Source organism: Mustelus asterias, chromosome 29 (assembly GCF_964213995.1).
Source record: "Mustelus asterias chromosome 29, sMusAst1.hap1.1, whole genome shotgun sequence".
Taxonomy (NCBI): Eukaryota; Metazoa; Chordata; class Chondrichthyes; order Carcharhiniformes; family Triakidae; genus Mustelus; species Mustelus asterias.
In genome coordinates, this window is record NC_135829.1 from 12,927,612 (window position 1) to 12,946,401 (window position 18,790).

The 18,790-nt window shown below is 45.2% G+C and overlaps 1 protein-coding gene across 1 annotated transcript in view; it reads left to right on the forward strand.

Annotated features, from left to right (window-relative positions):
- Positions 1–15,292, forward strand: part of LOC144480540 (secretory carrier-associated membrane protein 5) — an 81,893-nt gene extending 66,601 nt beyond the window's left edge. The window contains exon 8 of the mRNA XM_078200113.1: positions 8,898–15,292. Coding sequence (XP_078056239.1) covers positions 8,898–9,095 — 198 coding nt within the window. The 3' untranslated portion in view covers positions 9,096–15,292. The remainder of the gene's footprint in view (positions 1–8,897) is intronic.
- The last annotated feature ends 3,498 nt before the right edge of the window (positions 15,293–18,790 follow it).

The window sequence follows — 18,790 nt, forward strand, 5'->3', positions numbered from 1 at the left end:
GCACATCTTTGGACACTAAGGAGCAATTTAGCATGGACAATCCATCTAATCTGCACACCTTAAAGTTTATTTATTAGTGTCACAAGTTAGCTTACATTCACACTGCAATGAAGTTACTGTGAAAATCCCCTAGTCGCCACACTCCGGCACCTGTTCGGGTACACTGAGGGAGAATTTAGCATGGCCAATGCACCTAACCAGCACATCTTTGGACTGTGGGAGGAAACCGGAGCACCCGGAGGAAACCCACGCAGACACGGAGAACATGCAAACTCCACACAGACAGTGACCCAAGCTGGGAATCGAGCTGTGAGGCAGCGCTAGCCACAGTGCTGTGTGCTGCCCCTTTGGAGTGTGGGAGGAAACCGGAGCATCCGGAGAAAAGCCACGCAGACACGGGGAGAACGTGCAAACTCCACACACAAGACAGTCACCCGAGATCGGATTCGAGCCCGGGTCCCTGGCGCCGTGAGGCGGAAGTGCTAACCACTGTACCACCTCTGCCCCTTTGGAGGGTGGGAGGAAACTGGAGCATCTGGAGAAAACCCACACAGACACGGGGAGAACGTGCAAACTCCACGCAAGGCAGTCACTCGAGGTTGTATTCGAACCCGAGTCCCTGGTGCTGTGAGGCAGCAGTGCTAACCAACGTGCCGGTTCAGTAGGTTAATACATAGCCTCGGTTTTCTCAACAGCTTTTGAAAGCATTACTCCCTTTTGTTTTCTGCAGGCTTCAAAATGTACACTGCTGGCAAGCTGCAAAATTTATAGCCTGTTCCAAATCAAACAATATCTCCTGCAGTTTACCAATTTAATTTAGGAAACTGTGATGATAAATCAGATGTACGCCGAAATTCCCATTAATCTAGAAGCTTGTGATCTGCACACCCACAAAGGCGAAATACAGTCTATTGAGATTTTAAAAAAGCCTTGCATGGACCCAGGAACTGGGTTTGTTAGTTAATTGAATCAGTGTTATTTATAATGGAATAAAGCAGAACCCCTTGATCAAAGAAAACATCTGCTAATTAAATCCATGAGTCAACCTGATCTGAGATTTAGCAGCCCATTTGAACATTAAAACTGGGGATTGAAGAATTGCTGTTGACAGCCATACTCTGATATGAAACAGAGGACCCCTATATTCTTGACGGCATCAGAGGTATTTTATTTCTTGTTGGTCCTTTTGGGCTGCTTGTGTGGCTCCAGTTGCCTCTACACAGGGCTGGGTTTTGTCAAGCATTGGCTTTGTGTAAGTATGAGAGGGCATTGCTCCCCGAACGTTAATTTGAATGAAAAAACTTTTGAGGGAAAGAACTAGCCCAGACGTGCTCATTTTAACTGACAAGAGTTTTAAAGTTTATTTATTGGTGTCACAAGTAGGCTTACATTAACACTGCAATGCAGTTACTGTGAAAATCCCCTACTCGCCACACTCCGGCGCCTGTTCGGATACACTGAGGGAGAATTTAGTATGGCCAATGCACCCTAACCGGCACGTCTTTCAGACTGTGAGAGGAAACCCACGCTGACATGGGGAGAACATGCAGACTCCGCACAGATAGTGGCCCAAGCCGGGAATTGAACCCGGGTCCCTGGCGCTGTGAGGCAGCAGTGCTAACCACTGTGTCACCACACTACCTCCACCAGCAGAGAGTTCCAGGCACCCACCATCCTCTGTGTAAAACAAAACTCACCTCGTGCTTCTCCTTTTAATCCTTGCCCCTCGCACCTTAAACTTATGCTCCCTAGTAATTGACTCTTTCACCCTGGGAAAAAGCTTCTGACTATCCACCCTGTCCATGCCCCCCCCCCCCCCCCCCCCATCATAGAATCCCTACAGTACAGGAGGAGGTCATTCGGCCCATCGAGTCTGTACCGACCACATCCCACCCAGACCCTATTCTCATAACCCCACACGTTTACCCTGCTAATACCCCTGGCACTAAAGGTCAATTTAACATTGCCAATCAACCTAACCCGCACATCTTTGGACTGTGGGAGGAAACCGGAGCACCCGGAGGAAACCCACGCAGACACTGGGAGGACGCGCAGACTCCACACAGACAGTGACCCGAGCCAGGAATCGGACCTGGGTCCCTTGCGCTGTGAGGCAGCAGTGCTAACCACCGAGCCACCGAGCCCGCCCTGGGTGTCGTCGGCCTTTTGTACTTCTTCACGAAAGGAAAAGAAAGGTTAACAGTAGCTTCACTTTGTCAGGGACTTTTAATTTTTAGCATTCGGAATCTGTTCAGTGCGTTTGATTAATGACAGTATTAGAACGACTGTACACCGCAAAACTCCTAATGAGTGCAGCTGCCACTTGTTTTGGATTCAATTACGATACCATTAGTGTAGGTTGCCAATGTAAACAAGTGTCAAGTCCTGTCACTAATTTTCAGTTTAAAGTCCACATACTGGAAAGCTGCGTGCCCTGGGTTCTGTCTGTGGCTTTCTGACGTCAGAATTATGATGCTGGTTCCTAGCAATTAATGAGCCATGGTGTGTTTTGATACAAATGGTTCCTTGTTTATTGTGCTAAATCCTCCTGAGATGCTGATTTATTCAACTCCATTAAAGTTTACAACAGAGAGATCTTCATAGAAGAGAAGGATACGGACGCAGTGGTTTAATACTGCTGAGTTGTCTGCATTTGTTTAGATTTACTCAATGTACCAATTTTACCATAGTCACGAGCGCTGGCCTTCATGAACCGTTATTCCGCAGCCTGACCCTTGATTTGATTTTTTTTATTGTCACATGTATTAGTACACAGTGAAAAATCTTGTTTCCTGCGCGCTATACAGTCGAAGCATACTGTTCACAGAGAAGGAAAGGAGAGGGTGCAGAATGTAGCGTTGCAGTCATAGCTAGGGTGTAGAGCATTGTCAGAGGGTTTATAAGAGTTAGAATCATAGAATCCCGACAGTGCAGAAGGAGGCCATTCGGCCCATCGAGCCTGCACCGACAACCATCCCACCTAAGCCCTATCCCTGTAACCCCATCTATTTACCTTGCTAATCTCCCTGACACTAATGGACAATTTATCTTGGCCAATCCACCTAACTCGCATATCTTTGGACAAGTTAGAGTTTTAAAAGCATAGAACGGGAGTAAAAGATAGAATTAGCGGGTATGCTGGTGACAACTCGCAAGAAGTCACCTCACTCCAGCGCCTGTCAGATCAATAGTGTGGAAAGTGCAATGCGGAGGTCGACGGTACTTCCCATGAATTTGGTCTTGTTGAGGCTGGTGTTGGGTTTGTTGGAAGTTTATGGGATTGATATATTTGACAAATCTGGCCCTCAAGTGGTCATCTTTCCTCTCCCTACATTTGTCCACTCACCACCCCACTCTGCCCCATCACCACAAGCGCAAGAAATATTGTCCCATAACATTCTGGCTCACCTTCGTTGAATTTGGGGAGTATCCCAAAAATGCGCTGGGGAATCCTTCTCGGAAGTTCCCAGGTAAAGGTTGACGTGGCAGTTGTCCAGAAGGGCTAAAACTTCGCCTGGGCAATTGCGCTGTGCTGAGAACCATCTGACAAAGCGATTCAAATCACGAATTTCAAATGGTTCTGCCTGAGATGCCATAATAGTTACTCTGAAAGGATTAGAAAAAAAAAGTACTTCTGGCTTCAGCATAGCAAACCCCCCCCCCCGCCCCCCGCACCCAATCTCTGACTCCCTGCCCTTGTCCCAAGTCCCCCACGTCCCATTCCTTTCTCCCCAGCTTGTTATTTTCGATGGAATATTTAAACCCACCTGCTTTAAGACAGCTAGCACCATTTTTTGAAAAAAGGGGGGACGTGTTCTCCTCCGCTCCACTTATTTTACACTTGGACCCTGGAGCCAAGGACCTGCTTGCTGCACTGCCTGAATCAGGCAAGACAGACACTTAAACATTTTCACACATGTGGATGGGTATGGAGTGGCAATCCAAAGCTGATTGCCACTCTGAGGAAGGTATAAGAAATCAAATATAACTTCACTTTGGTCCAAATCGTTGTTGATTTGGCTGTGGATGCATTTTAGAGTTTTGAGAAATGAAGACTGGACGATTGTGTCTCTTTTATTCATTTGTGGGACATGGGTGTCGCTGGCTGGGCCAGCATTTATTGCCCATCCCTAGTTGCCCGAGGGCAGTTGAGAGTCAACCACATTGCTGTGGCTCTGGAGTCACATTTAGGCCAGACCCGGTTAGGATGGCAAATTTCCTTCCCTAAAGAGCATTAGCGAACCAGATGGGTTTTTCCAACAATCGACAATGGTTTCATGGTCGTCAGTCGATTCTTAATTCCAGATATTTTTAATTGAGTTCAAATTCCACCATCTGCCGTGGCGGGATTCGAACCCGGGTCCCCAGAACAGTAACTGAGTTTCTGGATTAATAGTCTTGCGACAATACAACTGAGCCGTCACCTTCCCACATCTCTTAAGCAGCTTTCTGTTTAATGAAATGCAAGCAATTTTTTTTTTTTGTATTCCTTCATGAGATGTGGGCAGCGCTGGCTTAGCCAACAATTTATTGCCCATCCCTATTTGCCCTCGAGAAGGTGGTGGCGAGCTCCCTTCTTGAACCGCTGCAGTCCGTGTGTTGTAGGAGCACTCACAGTGCTGTTATAAAGGGAATCCCAAGATTTTGACCCAATGACAGTGAAGGATATTTCCAAACGAGGACGGTAAGTGACTTGGAGGGGAACATGCACGTGATGGTGTTCCCATGCATTTGCTGCCCTTGACCTTCTGCATGGCTGAAGCCACGAGTTTAGAAGGTGCTGTTGAAGGAACCTTGGTGAATTGCTGCACTGCATCTTGTGGATGGTACACACTGCTTCCATTGTGCATTGGTGTGATGAAGGGAATGAATGCTGGAGGTGATGGATGGGATGCCAATCAAGCAGGCTGCTTTATCTGGATGGCGCCAAGCGTTTTGAGTGTAGTTGCAGCTGCGCTCCTCCCGTCAAAGGGAGAGCATTTCAACCCTGTCCTGACTTGTGCCTTGTTGGTGGTAGACAGGCTTTGGAGAGTCAGGAGGTGAGCTACCCTCTGGAAAATTCCCAACTTTTGCCCTGCTCTTGTCACCCCAGTATTGAATCATAGAGTCCCTACAGTGCAGAAGCAGGCCATTCGGCCAATTGAGACTGCACTGCCAACAATTCCACCCAGGCCCTATCCCCAACTATTCACTCTACTAATCCCCCATGACACTAAGGTACAATTTGGCATCGCCAATCCACCTAACCTACACATCTTTGGATTGTGGGAGGAAACCGGAGCGCCCGGAGGAAACCCACACACACACAGGGAGAACGTGCAAACTCCACACACAGTCACCCGAGAGCCGGAATTGAACCTGGGTCCCTGGTGCTGTGCGGCAGCAGTGCTAACGACTGTGCCACTGTGTCGCCCCATGGCTGGTCCAATTCAGTTTCTGGTCAATGGTAACCCCCCCCCACCCAAGATGTTGACTGTTGAGGTTCAGCGATCGTATTGCCAATGAATGTCATAGGGAGATGGTTAGATTCTTGCTTGTAGGAGGTGGTTAGATTCTTGCTTGTAGGAGGTGGTTAGATTCTTGCTTGTTGGAGATGGTTAGATTCTTGCTTGTTGGAGGTGGTTAGATTCTTGCTTGTAGGAGATGGTTAGATTCTTGCTTGTTGGAGATGGTTAGATTCTTGCTTGTAGGAGGTGGTTAGATTCTTGCTTGTAGGAGATGGCTAGATTCTTGCTTGTAGGAGATGGCTAGATTCTTGCTTGTTGGAGATGGTTAGATTCGTGCTTGTAGGAGATGATTAGATTCTTGCTTGTTGGAGATGGTTAGATTCTTGCTTGTAGGAGGTGGTTAGATTCTTGCTTGTCGGAGGTGGTTAGATTCTTGCTTGTCGGAGATGGCTAGATTCTTGCTTGTAGGAGGTGGTTAGATTCTTGCTTGTAGGAGGTGGTTAGATTCTTGCTTGTAGGAGGTGGTTAGATTCTTGCTTGTAGGAGGTGGTTAGATTCTTGCTTGTTGGAGATGGTTAGATTCGTGCTTGTTGGAGATGGTTAGATTCGTGCTTGTAGGAGATGGTTAGATTCGTGCTTGGAGGAGGTGGTTAGATTCTTGCTTGTCGGAGGTGGTTAGATTCTTGCTTGTCGGAGGTGGTTAGATTCTTGCTTGTCGGAGGTGGTTAGATTCTTGCTTGTCGGAGGTGGTTAGATTCTTGCTTGTCGGAGGTGGTTAGATTCTTGCTTGTCGGAGGTGGTTAGATTCTTGTCGGAGATGGCTAGATTCTTGCTTGTAGGAGATGGTTAGATTCTTGCTTGTAGGAGGTGGCTAGATTCTTGCTTGTAGGAGGTGGCTAGATTCTTGCTTGTAGGAGGTGGCTAGATTCTTGCTTGTAGGAGATGGTTAGATTCTTGCTTGTAGGAGGTGGTTAGATTCTTGCTTGTAGGAGGTGGTTAGATTCTTGCTTGTTGGAGATGGTTAGATTCTTGCTTGTTGGAGATGGTTAGATTCTTGCTTGTAGGAGATGGTTAGATTCTTGCTTGTCGGAGATGGCTAGATTCTTGCTTGTCGGAGATGGCCATTGCCTGACACGTGTGGCATGAAGGTTACTAATCTAAAGAACCAGATTAGGTTGATTCGCTTATCTGTGAGTGCAGCATGAACCTATAATATTGCATGACTGTTTTGAGTTGGCAAGTACGCAAATAGAATTATCTAAGATGGCGACTATGAGCTCCATATTTCTTTGGTTTTCATTTCCTCGACCGTTGTAACTTGCCTGAATATTGTATAAAGAGTAGATATTGACTTGTACAAACTTTGCCGCAATGGATTATCAGCCTTATAAATAACCATAGACCGGGTTCTGTGTAAAATAAACAGCAGCGTTTATATCGTTGGTCGTACAGTGTCCCTATATTTAGAAGGGCTAAGCTCTACATAATACACGACAAAACCTAGTGCAAATATTAGTCACGCTTTTGCAAGCTATTGTGCTATCTCTTATACAGTCGGCAGGTCCAGAGAAATGTTGGCACCCCATGAATCAGAATAAATATGCATTAAAATGAGCCAGATGTTGCCTGTATCTTTATTACTAGAACACATTTTTAATATAATGAATCATTTGCAGAAAGTATCCCTAGCCCTACATCTGTTTTCCTGATAGCCTTCTATCCTGTTATACCATTTCAACTTAAAAGCAACCCATTTCTTGTGACTCTGACGTCATGTGTTTATCTCATGGTTTCTCCTATTTTTAAAACAAGAATAATTTCTCTCACCGAGCTCTTGCTGTCCATTTTGGAGCTGAACAGACCTTTTTGTTTGAAAGGAACTCCTGGAATCACAGGATAGAATCATGGAATCCCCACAGTGCAAAAGGAGGCTATTCGGCCCACCAGGCCGGCACCGACAACAATCCCACCCAGGCCCCGTGACCCCATGCATTTACCCGAGCTGGTCCCCCTGACACCAAGGGGCAATTTATCATGGCCAATCCACCTAACCCGCAAATCTTTGGACTGTGGGAGGAAACCAGAGCACCCGGAGAAAACCCACGCAGGCACGGGGAGAACGTGCAAACTCCACACAGTCGCCCAAGGCCTGAATCAAACCTGGGTCCCTGGCGCTGTGAGGCAGCAGTGTTCACCACTGTGCCATCATGCTGCCCAACCTGAGGCTGGAATTGAGCCAGGGTCCCTGGCGCCGTGTGGAGCTGTGAGGCAGCAGTGCTAACCACCGTGACACCAACTCGCGTTGACTAAAAAATCAAAAGGCATTTTTCTTTGACTTTAGTCAATGAAAGAAAGCCCTTTTAGAGCTAATCAAAGATCAGCACCACTGTGTTGTAAGTCGGCTTTAGTCCGTCTTTGAGTGGCAGTGTATTTGAAGACAGAAGCTCTGCCACCACTTGGATGTACTAATCAGTAAGGTAGTAGGAGCTGTTGTTTTGGTAGTAAATATCTGTCCCTTTTCCCAGCATTATTTCTGTCTTTCACTTTATGTAGAGAATCCACAGACTTGCAGGTTCGATGGATTAGCCATGGTAAAATGTGTGGGGTTACAGGGGAGAGGGCCTGGGTAAGATATTCTGTCAGACTCGGATGGGCCAAATGGCCTCCTCCTGCCCTGTAGGAATTCTATGATTCTAATCCAAAACTAGAAATTATTAATAGAAGCTGGTTATCAATAAAACCAGTAAGGGATTCAGAAGAAATTATGCACAGGGGACTAGGATGTGGAAGTCGTTATCATTAACTTTTTAAAAATTCATTTGCGGGATGTGTGTGCCACAGGCTAGGCCACCATTTGTTGCCCTTGAGAAGGTGGTGGTGAGCTGCTGCCTTGAATCACTGAGCTGAAGGGTAGGTACACCCACAGTGCTGCTGGGAAGGGAATTTCAGGATTTTGACCCAGCGAGTAGTTGCAGCAAATAGCCTGGGGGAAGCTAGATAAAAGAAAGGAGATAATAACTAAAGTTTAAGTTTATTTATTAGTGTCACAAGTAGGCTCACATTAACACTGCAATGACATTATACTGTGCCACCGTGCTGCCCTACCTTAAAGGGTTATCTTAATGGAGTAAGCGCAGTTAAGTAGTCAAGACTCACCTGATGAAGGGGCAAAGCTCCGAAAGCTCGTGCTACCAAATAAACCTGCTGGAGTTTAACCTGGTGTTGTGAGACTACTTACTGTGCCTACCCCAGTCCAATGCCGGCAACTCCACATTAGTGGAGTAAGATGAAAGACGGTGGAAAGAAGTTTGTGTGGGGCTTACCTGTACTTGCCTGTTGCTCCGAGCAGCCAGTTTATGTGCCGTGCCGTTGAATTTTTGAGCTTACTGAATTTTGCGTGCTTTTCCGAATGTCCTTCAGGTTCCATAACTTTGTCGTTTCTCATCCCAGGTTCATAACTATTACCGCGGAAGTGGTGGAAGCATGAGCAAGGCACAAGAAGAATGGACCACGGGTGCGTGGAAGAACCCACACGTGCAGCAGGCGGCCCAGCAAGCTGCTGTAGGTGCGGTGCAGGGGACCGTGCAAAGCCCGCAATACACTGAGTACTCGGACACGCCCAACTACGCGTACAACAACCAGATGTAAGCCCCCGACTCCCCCACTCCCTCCCTATCTCTACCCTCTGCATTAGCGCACCTCACCAATTTACAGAGCCCCCTCCCCGACTCGGGGACAGTTGGGGCCAGCGACGGTGTGCGTCCCTTTCCGTTATGTTATCGCTCCGAGATTAACAGCCCTGTCCTTCGAGAGCGGCTAATATTTGTGGTGTACTCTTTACAAAACTGAAACCGTGGTGGTTGTAGAACAATGTGCAGATAACCATTTTTTTTAAAAAAAGAAGTTGTAACGTTATTGGTATTGGAAGTGTTTGTGATGGTATAGGTCACTTACAACTCGAGCTAAAAGAAAACAAAATCACGCCCGCACACAGTAATATTTGGTAGTCTAATAACACTGAGGCCAACCGTAACGCTAGGAATAATCAGGTATTTTCTGGATAGGTGCAGAAGAATCTCCTGCCCGTGTATTGCAATGCATTTCCAGTATTGATTGTTAGTTTTGATGGATGTTAGAGCAACTTTGTGACGACCCGCAAGGCTGTTTTGTGAAAAGCTTATTGTCTTATCCAGTTTGTAGAGATAATGTAATGGCACTAACCAACAAACAGCCCCCCAGAATCATTTGGCCAGATTCATTTGTCATATAACTACAATGATCAACCTTGCATCCGCAAAGATCATGACTTATGAAGAGAAGTGCACAAGGGTCTTCCAGCCTTGAGCCAGCCCTGGGGGTTATTGCACCCACACGCGTTTTAAAGGCATGCTCCTTGCCCCCCCCCCCCCAACCGTCCAAACCTAATCAGGCAATGAGCAGATCTGCTAAACTTTTTCAAAGTCAATTTCTGGCACTGATTATTGCAAACTGGACTGAATACGGAACGCCAAGCGGTGTGGAATGGACAACATAATTTGCAATCCGATCCTGTCTTGGTCGCTCACGCAAAAGTATTTATTGAGCCAAGAACCCAGACAACCCGCAGGAAAAAAAAAAGAGTTTTGGTTTACTTATGTTTCAGATTGTTTTCCTACCCCTGTGCACTTGCAGAAGTGAGATTTGTTTTGGAGATTGTGTTTAAGGAATGGATCTGCTTGTTTCATCCATTTTGATTCCTTACGCACCGCGATTATTGGGGGGGGGGGGTAAAAAAGGTCTGGGTTCTTAAGTTTATGCTCTTGCATCATGTTTCAATTGCAAGCACGATCATATCTTAAATTTTAAACTCTATCCACGTTGCACTTCTCAGGAATTTGAATGAACCGCAGTGTATTCCTGCTTTGCGTTGCATTTAAAACCGGGAGCACTAATAGTTACCAAGAGATCTCATCGCAGTGCACAGGAGATTTATTTTTTTACTGCGTGGCTTTGTGTCATTTAATTTGTTCTGGTTGTTTTCTTGGTTTGAAGCATTCTTCTTTTCCCTGGGTTGTATGTAGTGCACTGAAGTATCTAGGCATCGTACCCCCATAGAAGGTGTTGAAACCTTTGATCCCCGCAGGAGAAAAGGGCATAGCAACATAGTACTGATGCATGAGGAAGTGCACCAATGATGTTGCTGTTTCCTGTCCCTGGTGTGCCTGCTGGCCTCTTTTTCCTTTCCATCCCGGCACCTAAGCTTTTCCTCCATGTAGCTCCTTCAGATGGGTCTAAAATAGGGAGCTCCGCAGAACTACTGATATGATGGGGCAAAAGATGACCGTGGAAGTAATGCACATTCAGCATAGGGATGCTAGACCTGGGACTTGAATATACAACTACAAGCAATAAGCATGACTTTTCTAGCACCCAAACATAGCACACACCCCAGACGGGAAATCACCAGTTTAGTCCCCAGTTGAGACTTCAGTTTAACGTCAAAATCTGTGTCTCAACTTGCAGAGATGTGTTTTGTTCCCTGCGGGATTTACCTTAAATAATTCAAGATCATTTAACTCTGCAAGACCATTAATAAAAGCAGTAACGCTCCGTTACTCCTCAGCACAACGTGGATGGCTAGGTTCAGGGGTGCAAAACTGAACATGGAGCAGCAAGCGGACCTGTGGCATTTGCGACACTTGCTCATGCGATCAAACGCAGAGACGTGGCAAGTTAATGTTGTTCCTTCAAACCAAACCTCAAAGTTCCCTGTTACCCATTCCAGAGAAGCTATTGCAAAGTGTAGGGTTGAATCTGTAAAGTTACCTGACTATCGTCTGACACCGTAGTAAAAACTGGGGGAAGAATTGGCTTGGAATTTATTTCTTTTTTTAAAAAAGACACTCCTTCTTGCTTATTTACAGATTCTTGCAAATCTCCCCATTAACTTCGATCAGTATTGTGAAAATAAATTTCTTATTTGCAAAGCTGCTGTAACGTTCAAATCTAAAACGTTCATATTTGGGAAGAGGCACAAGGTGAATTAATTTTATATAAATGTTAAATATAATATGATATTAGAAGAAACAAAAAAAAATATTGTGTGAATTAAGATTGAGTATATGAGGTGTACATAAGAGTATTTAAGGTGTACATTCAGACTGGCTGTGGTGATAGTGCAAGCTTGGTGTAAGTCGTATAAATCGTCCGCATGTGTTCTAGATGGTATGTTATTGGTGTTCTGGGTTGCACACATACTTGGAAGCTGCTTTGACCCTGCTGCTTTTTATTCTGGGGACCACAAATAACACTGTCCGTGGTACAACCACTATCTTGTTTTGCACATAAACCCGTAGATGTATTTACGTAGACGCCATCCTCTGCTTTGGCTGACCTTATCTGTTATTCCTCAAATTTTAGATTCAGAACATTTATCCCAAAGTCATCCTTTTTTATTCTGTTGCACAAATTATAGAAGTTGGCTATCTTGATTCTAGACTAACATTCGGATTACATTTTGATGACACTAGCACTTAGAAAATGTTCCGTCTGTATAAAAGCGGGGATCATTAGAAAATGTTCCGTCTGTATAAAAGCAGGAATCATTAGAAAGTATTCCGTCTGTACAAATGTGGGAATCATGATCCAGAATAGTATTTAGTGAGGAAATGTTGCGCAGTTCCGACCTGACAGGTTGCGACACTTTTGAGCGTTAACCACATTAAGTTCAAGGTATGTTGTTCATTGCACGATAGGAGTGAATAACGATGAAATAAGCACTAAACACTTCTGCTGTACAAAGCAGAAGCCCAGACGCAGTTTCGCAAATTATGCAGCCCATTGTATTTTTCACAGTAGAATTGTTTTTCGAGTTGTTTCATTGTCTTGTGATTTGCTGTAAATACTTAAAAGTGATGTTTAAAAAAAAAAAATCCGTATTGTGAAAATTACTATAGACTTGAGTGGTGGTCTCTCTTTTTCTTTTGTAACACTTTTAACCACTACTTGATTGTATGCAAAATTTCTTGCCTAAAAATACAGACTGCCCTCATTTAACGTACTTCCTAATGAGTTCGGGTGCTTCATTTTTGCCGTCGGCACAGTTGTACCGTGCTTTAATCAAAAATTAATGCGCTTTCTCCCTTTTTGTTTGTTAGCCCTTAACTGCAGGGGAATTACATTGCTATGGAATTTTTTTTTTGAAATCCATGTATGAACAACCACACGTGAGCTATTTGTTTGGATGGAATGGTTGTGTTTGTAAGAAGTCATTTATCTAACACGAGGACCAATTGACAATTACCTTCTGGCACCTCAATATCTAGCGAGCAAGTAGGAGCAATTGGCCAACTCGGTAGACTGTAGAGCAAAAAATATAATTTTTTTTGTGTTTTCTCTTTGAATAATTGGATTTGCGACATGAAGTTATAATCGACTGTAAAGCTTACAATGATTTGGGATTTCTTAGAGTTCTAAGTAACTATCAAAATGATGATAAAGGGGAATAAAAGCAAAGTGCTACGGATAGAAATCATAGAAACCCTACAGTGCAAAAGGAGGCCATTCGGCCCATCGAGTCTGCACCGACCACAATCCCACCCAGGCCCTATCCCCACATATTTACCCGCTAATCCCTCTAACCTACGCACCCCAGGACTCTAAGGGGCAATTTTTAAACCTGGCCAATCAACCTAACCCGCACATCTTTGGACTGTGGGAGGAAACCGGAGCACCCGGAGGAAACCCACGCAGACACGAGGAGAATGTGCAAACTCCACACAGACAGTGACCCGAGCCGGGAATCGAACCCGGGACCCTGGAGCTGTGAAGCAGCAGTGCTAACCACTGTGCTACCGATGCTGGAATCTGAAACAAAAACAGAAAATGCTGGAAAATCTCAGCAGGTCTGACAGCATCTGTGGGGAGAGACTAGAGCCAACGTTTCGAGTCTGGATGACCCTTCTAGGATTACATTTTGTAGATAGAAACATAGAAAAACTACAGCACAAACAGGCCCTTCGGCCCACAAGTTGTGCCGAACACATCCCTACCTTCTAGACCTACCTATAACCCTCCATCCTATTACGATCCATGGACTCATCCAGGAGTCTCTTAAAAGACCCTATTGAGTTCGCCTCCACCACCACTGACGGCAGCCGATTCCACTCGCCCACCACCCTCTGTGTGAAAAACTTACCCCTAACATCTCCCCAGTACCTACCCCCCAGCACCCTAAACCTGTGTCCTCTCGTAGCAGACATTTCCACCCTGGGAAAAAGCCTCTGAGAGTCCACCCGATCTATGCCTCTCAACATCTTATACACCTCTATTACGTCTCCTCTCATCCTTCGTCTCTCCAAGGAGAAAAGACCGAGCTCCCTCAGCCTAAACTCAATCCCTCGATTGATAAAGGCCAGCACACCATACGCCTTCTTAACCACCTCCTCCACCTGCGGGGCCGATTTCAGAGTCCTATGGACCCGGACCCCAAGGTCCTTCTGATCCTCTACAGTACTAAGAGTCTTTCCCTTTATATTGTACTCCTTCATCCCATTTGACCTGCCAAAATGGACCACGACGCATTGTCCATCTGCCACTTGTCCGCTAGCACTTGGAAAATGTTCCATCTGTACAAAAGTGGGAATCATTAGAAATGTTCTGCTTGCATAAAGGTGGGAATCATGACCCAAAATGCGGTGGGCACTGTGACAGTGAGTAAATTTTAAGGAAGAGTTAGACAGATTTTTAGTTGGTAATGGGTTGAAGGGTTATGGGGAGAAGGCAGGAAAATGGGGATGAGAAACATATCAGCCATGATCGAATGACAGAGCGGACTTGATGGGCCAAATGGCCTAATTCTGCTCTGATATCTTATAAACCTTCTAGGGTCATCCAGACTTGAAACATTGGCTCTATTCTTTCCCCATAGATTCTGTCAGACCGGTTGAGATTTTCCAGCATTTTCTGTGATAATAGAGAGATTTGACATAGACTGCTGATGGTTTTCCATCACAGTGCAAGGATACCGAGAGCCCAGAATATTTTCATTCAGCACCATTTTAAGGTGCCTGGTTGTAGGGGCAGTAAGATAAAATTTCTAGAGTCTCTACTGGCAACGGGATATCTCGCCTATTGCCGCCGGGGTATCCATTTATCACCTGCAAGTGAAACCAGGATTACATGGCAGGGATACGCTTCTAGTCCTTCTGGCTAAAGTCAAGCGTCAGATCGAGCCCAAGATGGGATGCAATGCCTTTTCTTGTCAGCTTAGATCTTGACGTGTCTCTCTTGTGGGGACCACAGATTGGACTCAGTTTGAATTTGGTTGTTGGAGCGAGGAAAGAGATGGGATTCAGATCTGCCGGGTCCACTCTGCGCATTGGCTCTGTAACTTTAACAATGGAGTAAAAAGCTTTTTTTGTTGAAAATTAGTTGAACAATTTCCCACCACAGAATTGAATGAATACACGGAGCTGCAATTTTCCGATGTGAACAATGATGCTCGGTTGGATACCTCACCGCTGGCCCAGACTCTGTAGATACAGCCAAGCAGGTCACCCCTTTCCGTGTACACGCGCAGTATGCTGGAATATACCCTGTTTTCAGTTGCGACGCTTTGTGATGCCAACTTTGTACCCCTGTTGAAGCCATAATGATGCAATAGGCCTATGTTGATGCATTATTAATCCATTCGTATGCATTTAAAATAAGGTGCTTTAGTATAGAGGCGTGCCTCTATTGGTTAGCACTGCTGCCTCACAGCGCCAGGGGACCCGGGTTCGATTACCGGCTCGGGTCACTGTCTGTGTGGAGTCTGCGCCTTCTCCCCGTGTCTGCGTGGGTTTCCCCCCCGGGGGCTCCGGTTTCCTCCCACACTACAAAGATGTGCGGCTTAGGTGGATTGGCCGTGCTAAATTGTCCCCTTTAGTGTCAGGGGGACTAGCTAGGGTAAATGCATGGGGTTATGGGGATAGGGCCTGGGTGGGATTGTGGTCGGTGCAGACTCGATGTGCCAAATGGCCTCCTTCTGCACTGTAGGGATTCTACGAATATAAAAACAGATGCTGCTGCAGCTTGATGCAGAATAATTCTACCGACATATCGTGGATGTGTGTAGCATTAATTACAGGTCTTGTATTTTTTTAAAACATCTTTTTCAGGCAATGGAATCACACAAACGCCCTCTAATTTTTTTTTTATTCCTTTTTTAATTTCCCCAGCTGCCTGGTTCTGTTTATTTGCACTGATCTAATTCGCTTTTTTTTAATGTAAGCTTCCTGCTCCCAGCGCTACCCAGATGTGAACCTTCAGGAGCTTGGCAGTAGGTTTTTTTTTTCTTTGCTAGTAATTAGTTCAATTAATTTAAACTTCTTCAAGTCTAATTGTAAGTTCTGAGTCCAAGAAAGGTTGTATTTTGTACCGGGGCTCCCTACACAGTGTCCATTATGCAGTGGGAATGACGAGATTGCTGGAGCTCTCTGCAGTGTTGATCTTTCAGTGAACCAGTTTAAAGTGAGCAGCTGACTTGCCTGGAAAAATAAAATCCCTTTCATTTCGCTGAGGCACCTCTTTTTATGACTCTCGCTTTTGCTTTCAAGTCCAATTGCATGTCTGTTTTATTTTTTTTTAAGATGAGCATCGCATTGCCCAGGAGTCTAAAATTGTGAGTGCAAAGGCTGTTTTAAAGCCACCCAATCCAACTGATTTTTTTGGAAACCAGGGTCCAGGAGTTCAAACATAGAAACTAGAAGCAGGAGGAGGCCATTTGGCCCATCGAGCCTGCTCCGCCATTTATTTTGATCATGGCTGATCATCAAATTCAATATCCTGATCCTCCCCCTTTTCCCCCCCCCCCCCCCCAATCCCTTTAGCCCCAAGAGCTATAGAGAATTTCTTCTTGAAATCACAATGTTTTGACCTCCTGTGCGAGTGAATTCCACAGAGTTGGGTGAAGAAATTTCTCCTCGCCTCGCTCCCACAGTCTGAAAGACGTGCTGGTTAGGGGCATTGGCCGTGATAAATTCTCCCTCCGTGAACCCGAACAGGCGCCGGAGTGTGGCGACTAGGGGATTGTCACTTTAACTTCATTGCAGTGTTAATGTAAGCCTACTTGTGACACTAATAAATAAACTTTAAACCTAATGATCATCAAATTTAATATCCTGATCCCACCTTCCTCCCATATATCTTGATCCCTTTAGCCTCAAGAGCGCTATCTAATTTATTCTTGAAATCACGCACTGTTTTGGCATCGACTACTTTCTGTGGGAGTGAATTCCACACATTCACCACTCACTCTGGGTGAAGAAATTTCTCCTCACCTCAGTCCTAAAATGTTTACCCCTTATCCTCAGTAAGTAGTCTCGCAACACCAGGTTAAAGTCCAACAGGTTTATTTGGTAGCTTAAATCTGTTGGATTTTAACCTGGTGTTGTGAGACTACTTACTGTGCCTACCCAAGTCCAACACCGGGAATTCCACATCATCCTTTATCCTCAAACTATGAGCCCACCCCTAGTTCTGGACTCCCCCACCATCGATCGGGAACATTCTTTCTGAATCTACCCTGTCTAATCCCGTTAGAATTTTGTAAGTTTACAAGTATAAGAATGTGTATGTGTTCCTCCTTGCAGTCAGTTAACTGCAGCTTGTGGCATTGTTGGTGACTGCTTATTTAACCGATGCGTGTGTATTAAAACCTCAGTTTGAGAAACGGAAATCTAAATCTGGGCTTACCCCAGGCAGAGAGTTGGGTTGGAGTAAATAAACGTGAGTAATCATGACACTAAGTGAAAAATGTACGTTTTAAAAAGGGACACAGATAAACGTGAGCTGCCGTGCCTGGAGTTCCGGTGAATACTGTTGACCATTCTTTTTTCATCATCCAAAAGCACTTGAAAACGTGTAAATATCTCTGATGTTAATCATGCTTCATCGAGACGTGGCTGTGTGTTGGGGTTATATGGAAATTTGTTGCTCTGACGGTGGGTTTTGGAGTTTGGTGATACAATTGAGGCATTAGAATTAATCGAGTATTGATATCTAGTATTTTAATTATGAGTAATAATTTGAAATAGCTTTGTTGTAACATGGCTTTGTGAGCCTGTATTATGTTTCTTTAAGATCTTAAGCTTATGCAAGAACATTAATACGTGTCCCTCCCCCCTAATATTAACCATGCTGTTTTGGTCTGTTAAAGGTTCACTGTTTAACTCTTAAATTCTAACCACACAGTGCGACTTGTTGACAGATCTCTACAGCTTAGAAAAGGGCATTTCTACCGAAACAGCTAAAGAATTGTTAGTGTGTGTGTGCGCGCGCGCATTATTTGGTAGCTCCTGTGCTAATACCTATGCTGTATAGAACGTATTGTCTGTATTGTTTTATCAGTTTTTACACTACAGTAATTCTTCAAAGTTGAGTATCCACCTTTTTTCCTATTGAGAAATTATATCACTGTCATTCCAGTACGTCAATGTCATTCCGGAAAAATAAATGGTAAAACCCAGTTTTATTATCTCGTGCTGTTTTTCTTTGAAGACCAGTGTTGCAAATCCACCCCCACCTCACCAGAACAATGCGACTCCGTCAGTCTCCCATCCATTGACTCTGTCTACACTTCCCGCTGCCTCGGCAAAGCAGCCAGCATAATTAAGGACCCCCACGCACCCCGGACATTCTCTCTTCCACCTTCTTCGGGAAAAAGATACAAAAGTCGGAGGTCACGTACCAACCGACTCGAGAACAGCTTCTTCCCTGCTGCTGTCAGACTTTTGAATGGACTTATCTTGCATTAAGTTGATCTTTCTCTACACCCTAGCTATGATTGTGACACTAGCCTGCACTCTCTCATTTCCTTCTCTATGAACGGGTATGCTTTGTCTGTATAGTGCGCAAGAAACAATACTTTTCACTGTATGTTAATACATGTGACAATAATAAATCAAATACACAGCACGGTGGCATTGCTGCCTCATAGCGCCAAGGACCCGGGTTCGATTCTTGGCTTGGGTCACTGTGTGGAGTCTGCACGCTATCCCCATGTCTGCCGAGGTTTCCTCCGGGTGATCATAGAAAGATCGTAGAAACCCTACAGTGCAAAAAGAGGCCATTTGGCCCATCGAGTCTGCACCAACGACAATCCCACCCCAGGCCCCATCCCCACAACCACACACATTTATCCCGCTAATCCCTCTAACCTACACATCCTGGGACATTAGGGCAATTTAGCACGGCCAGTCTACCTATTCCGCACATCTTTGGACTGTAGCAGGAAACCGGAGCACCCTGAGGAAACCAACACAGACAGTGATCCGAGGCCAGAATTGAACCCTGGAGCTGAGAGGCAGAAGCGCTAACCACTG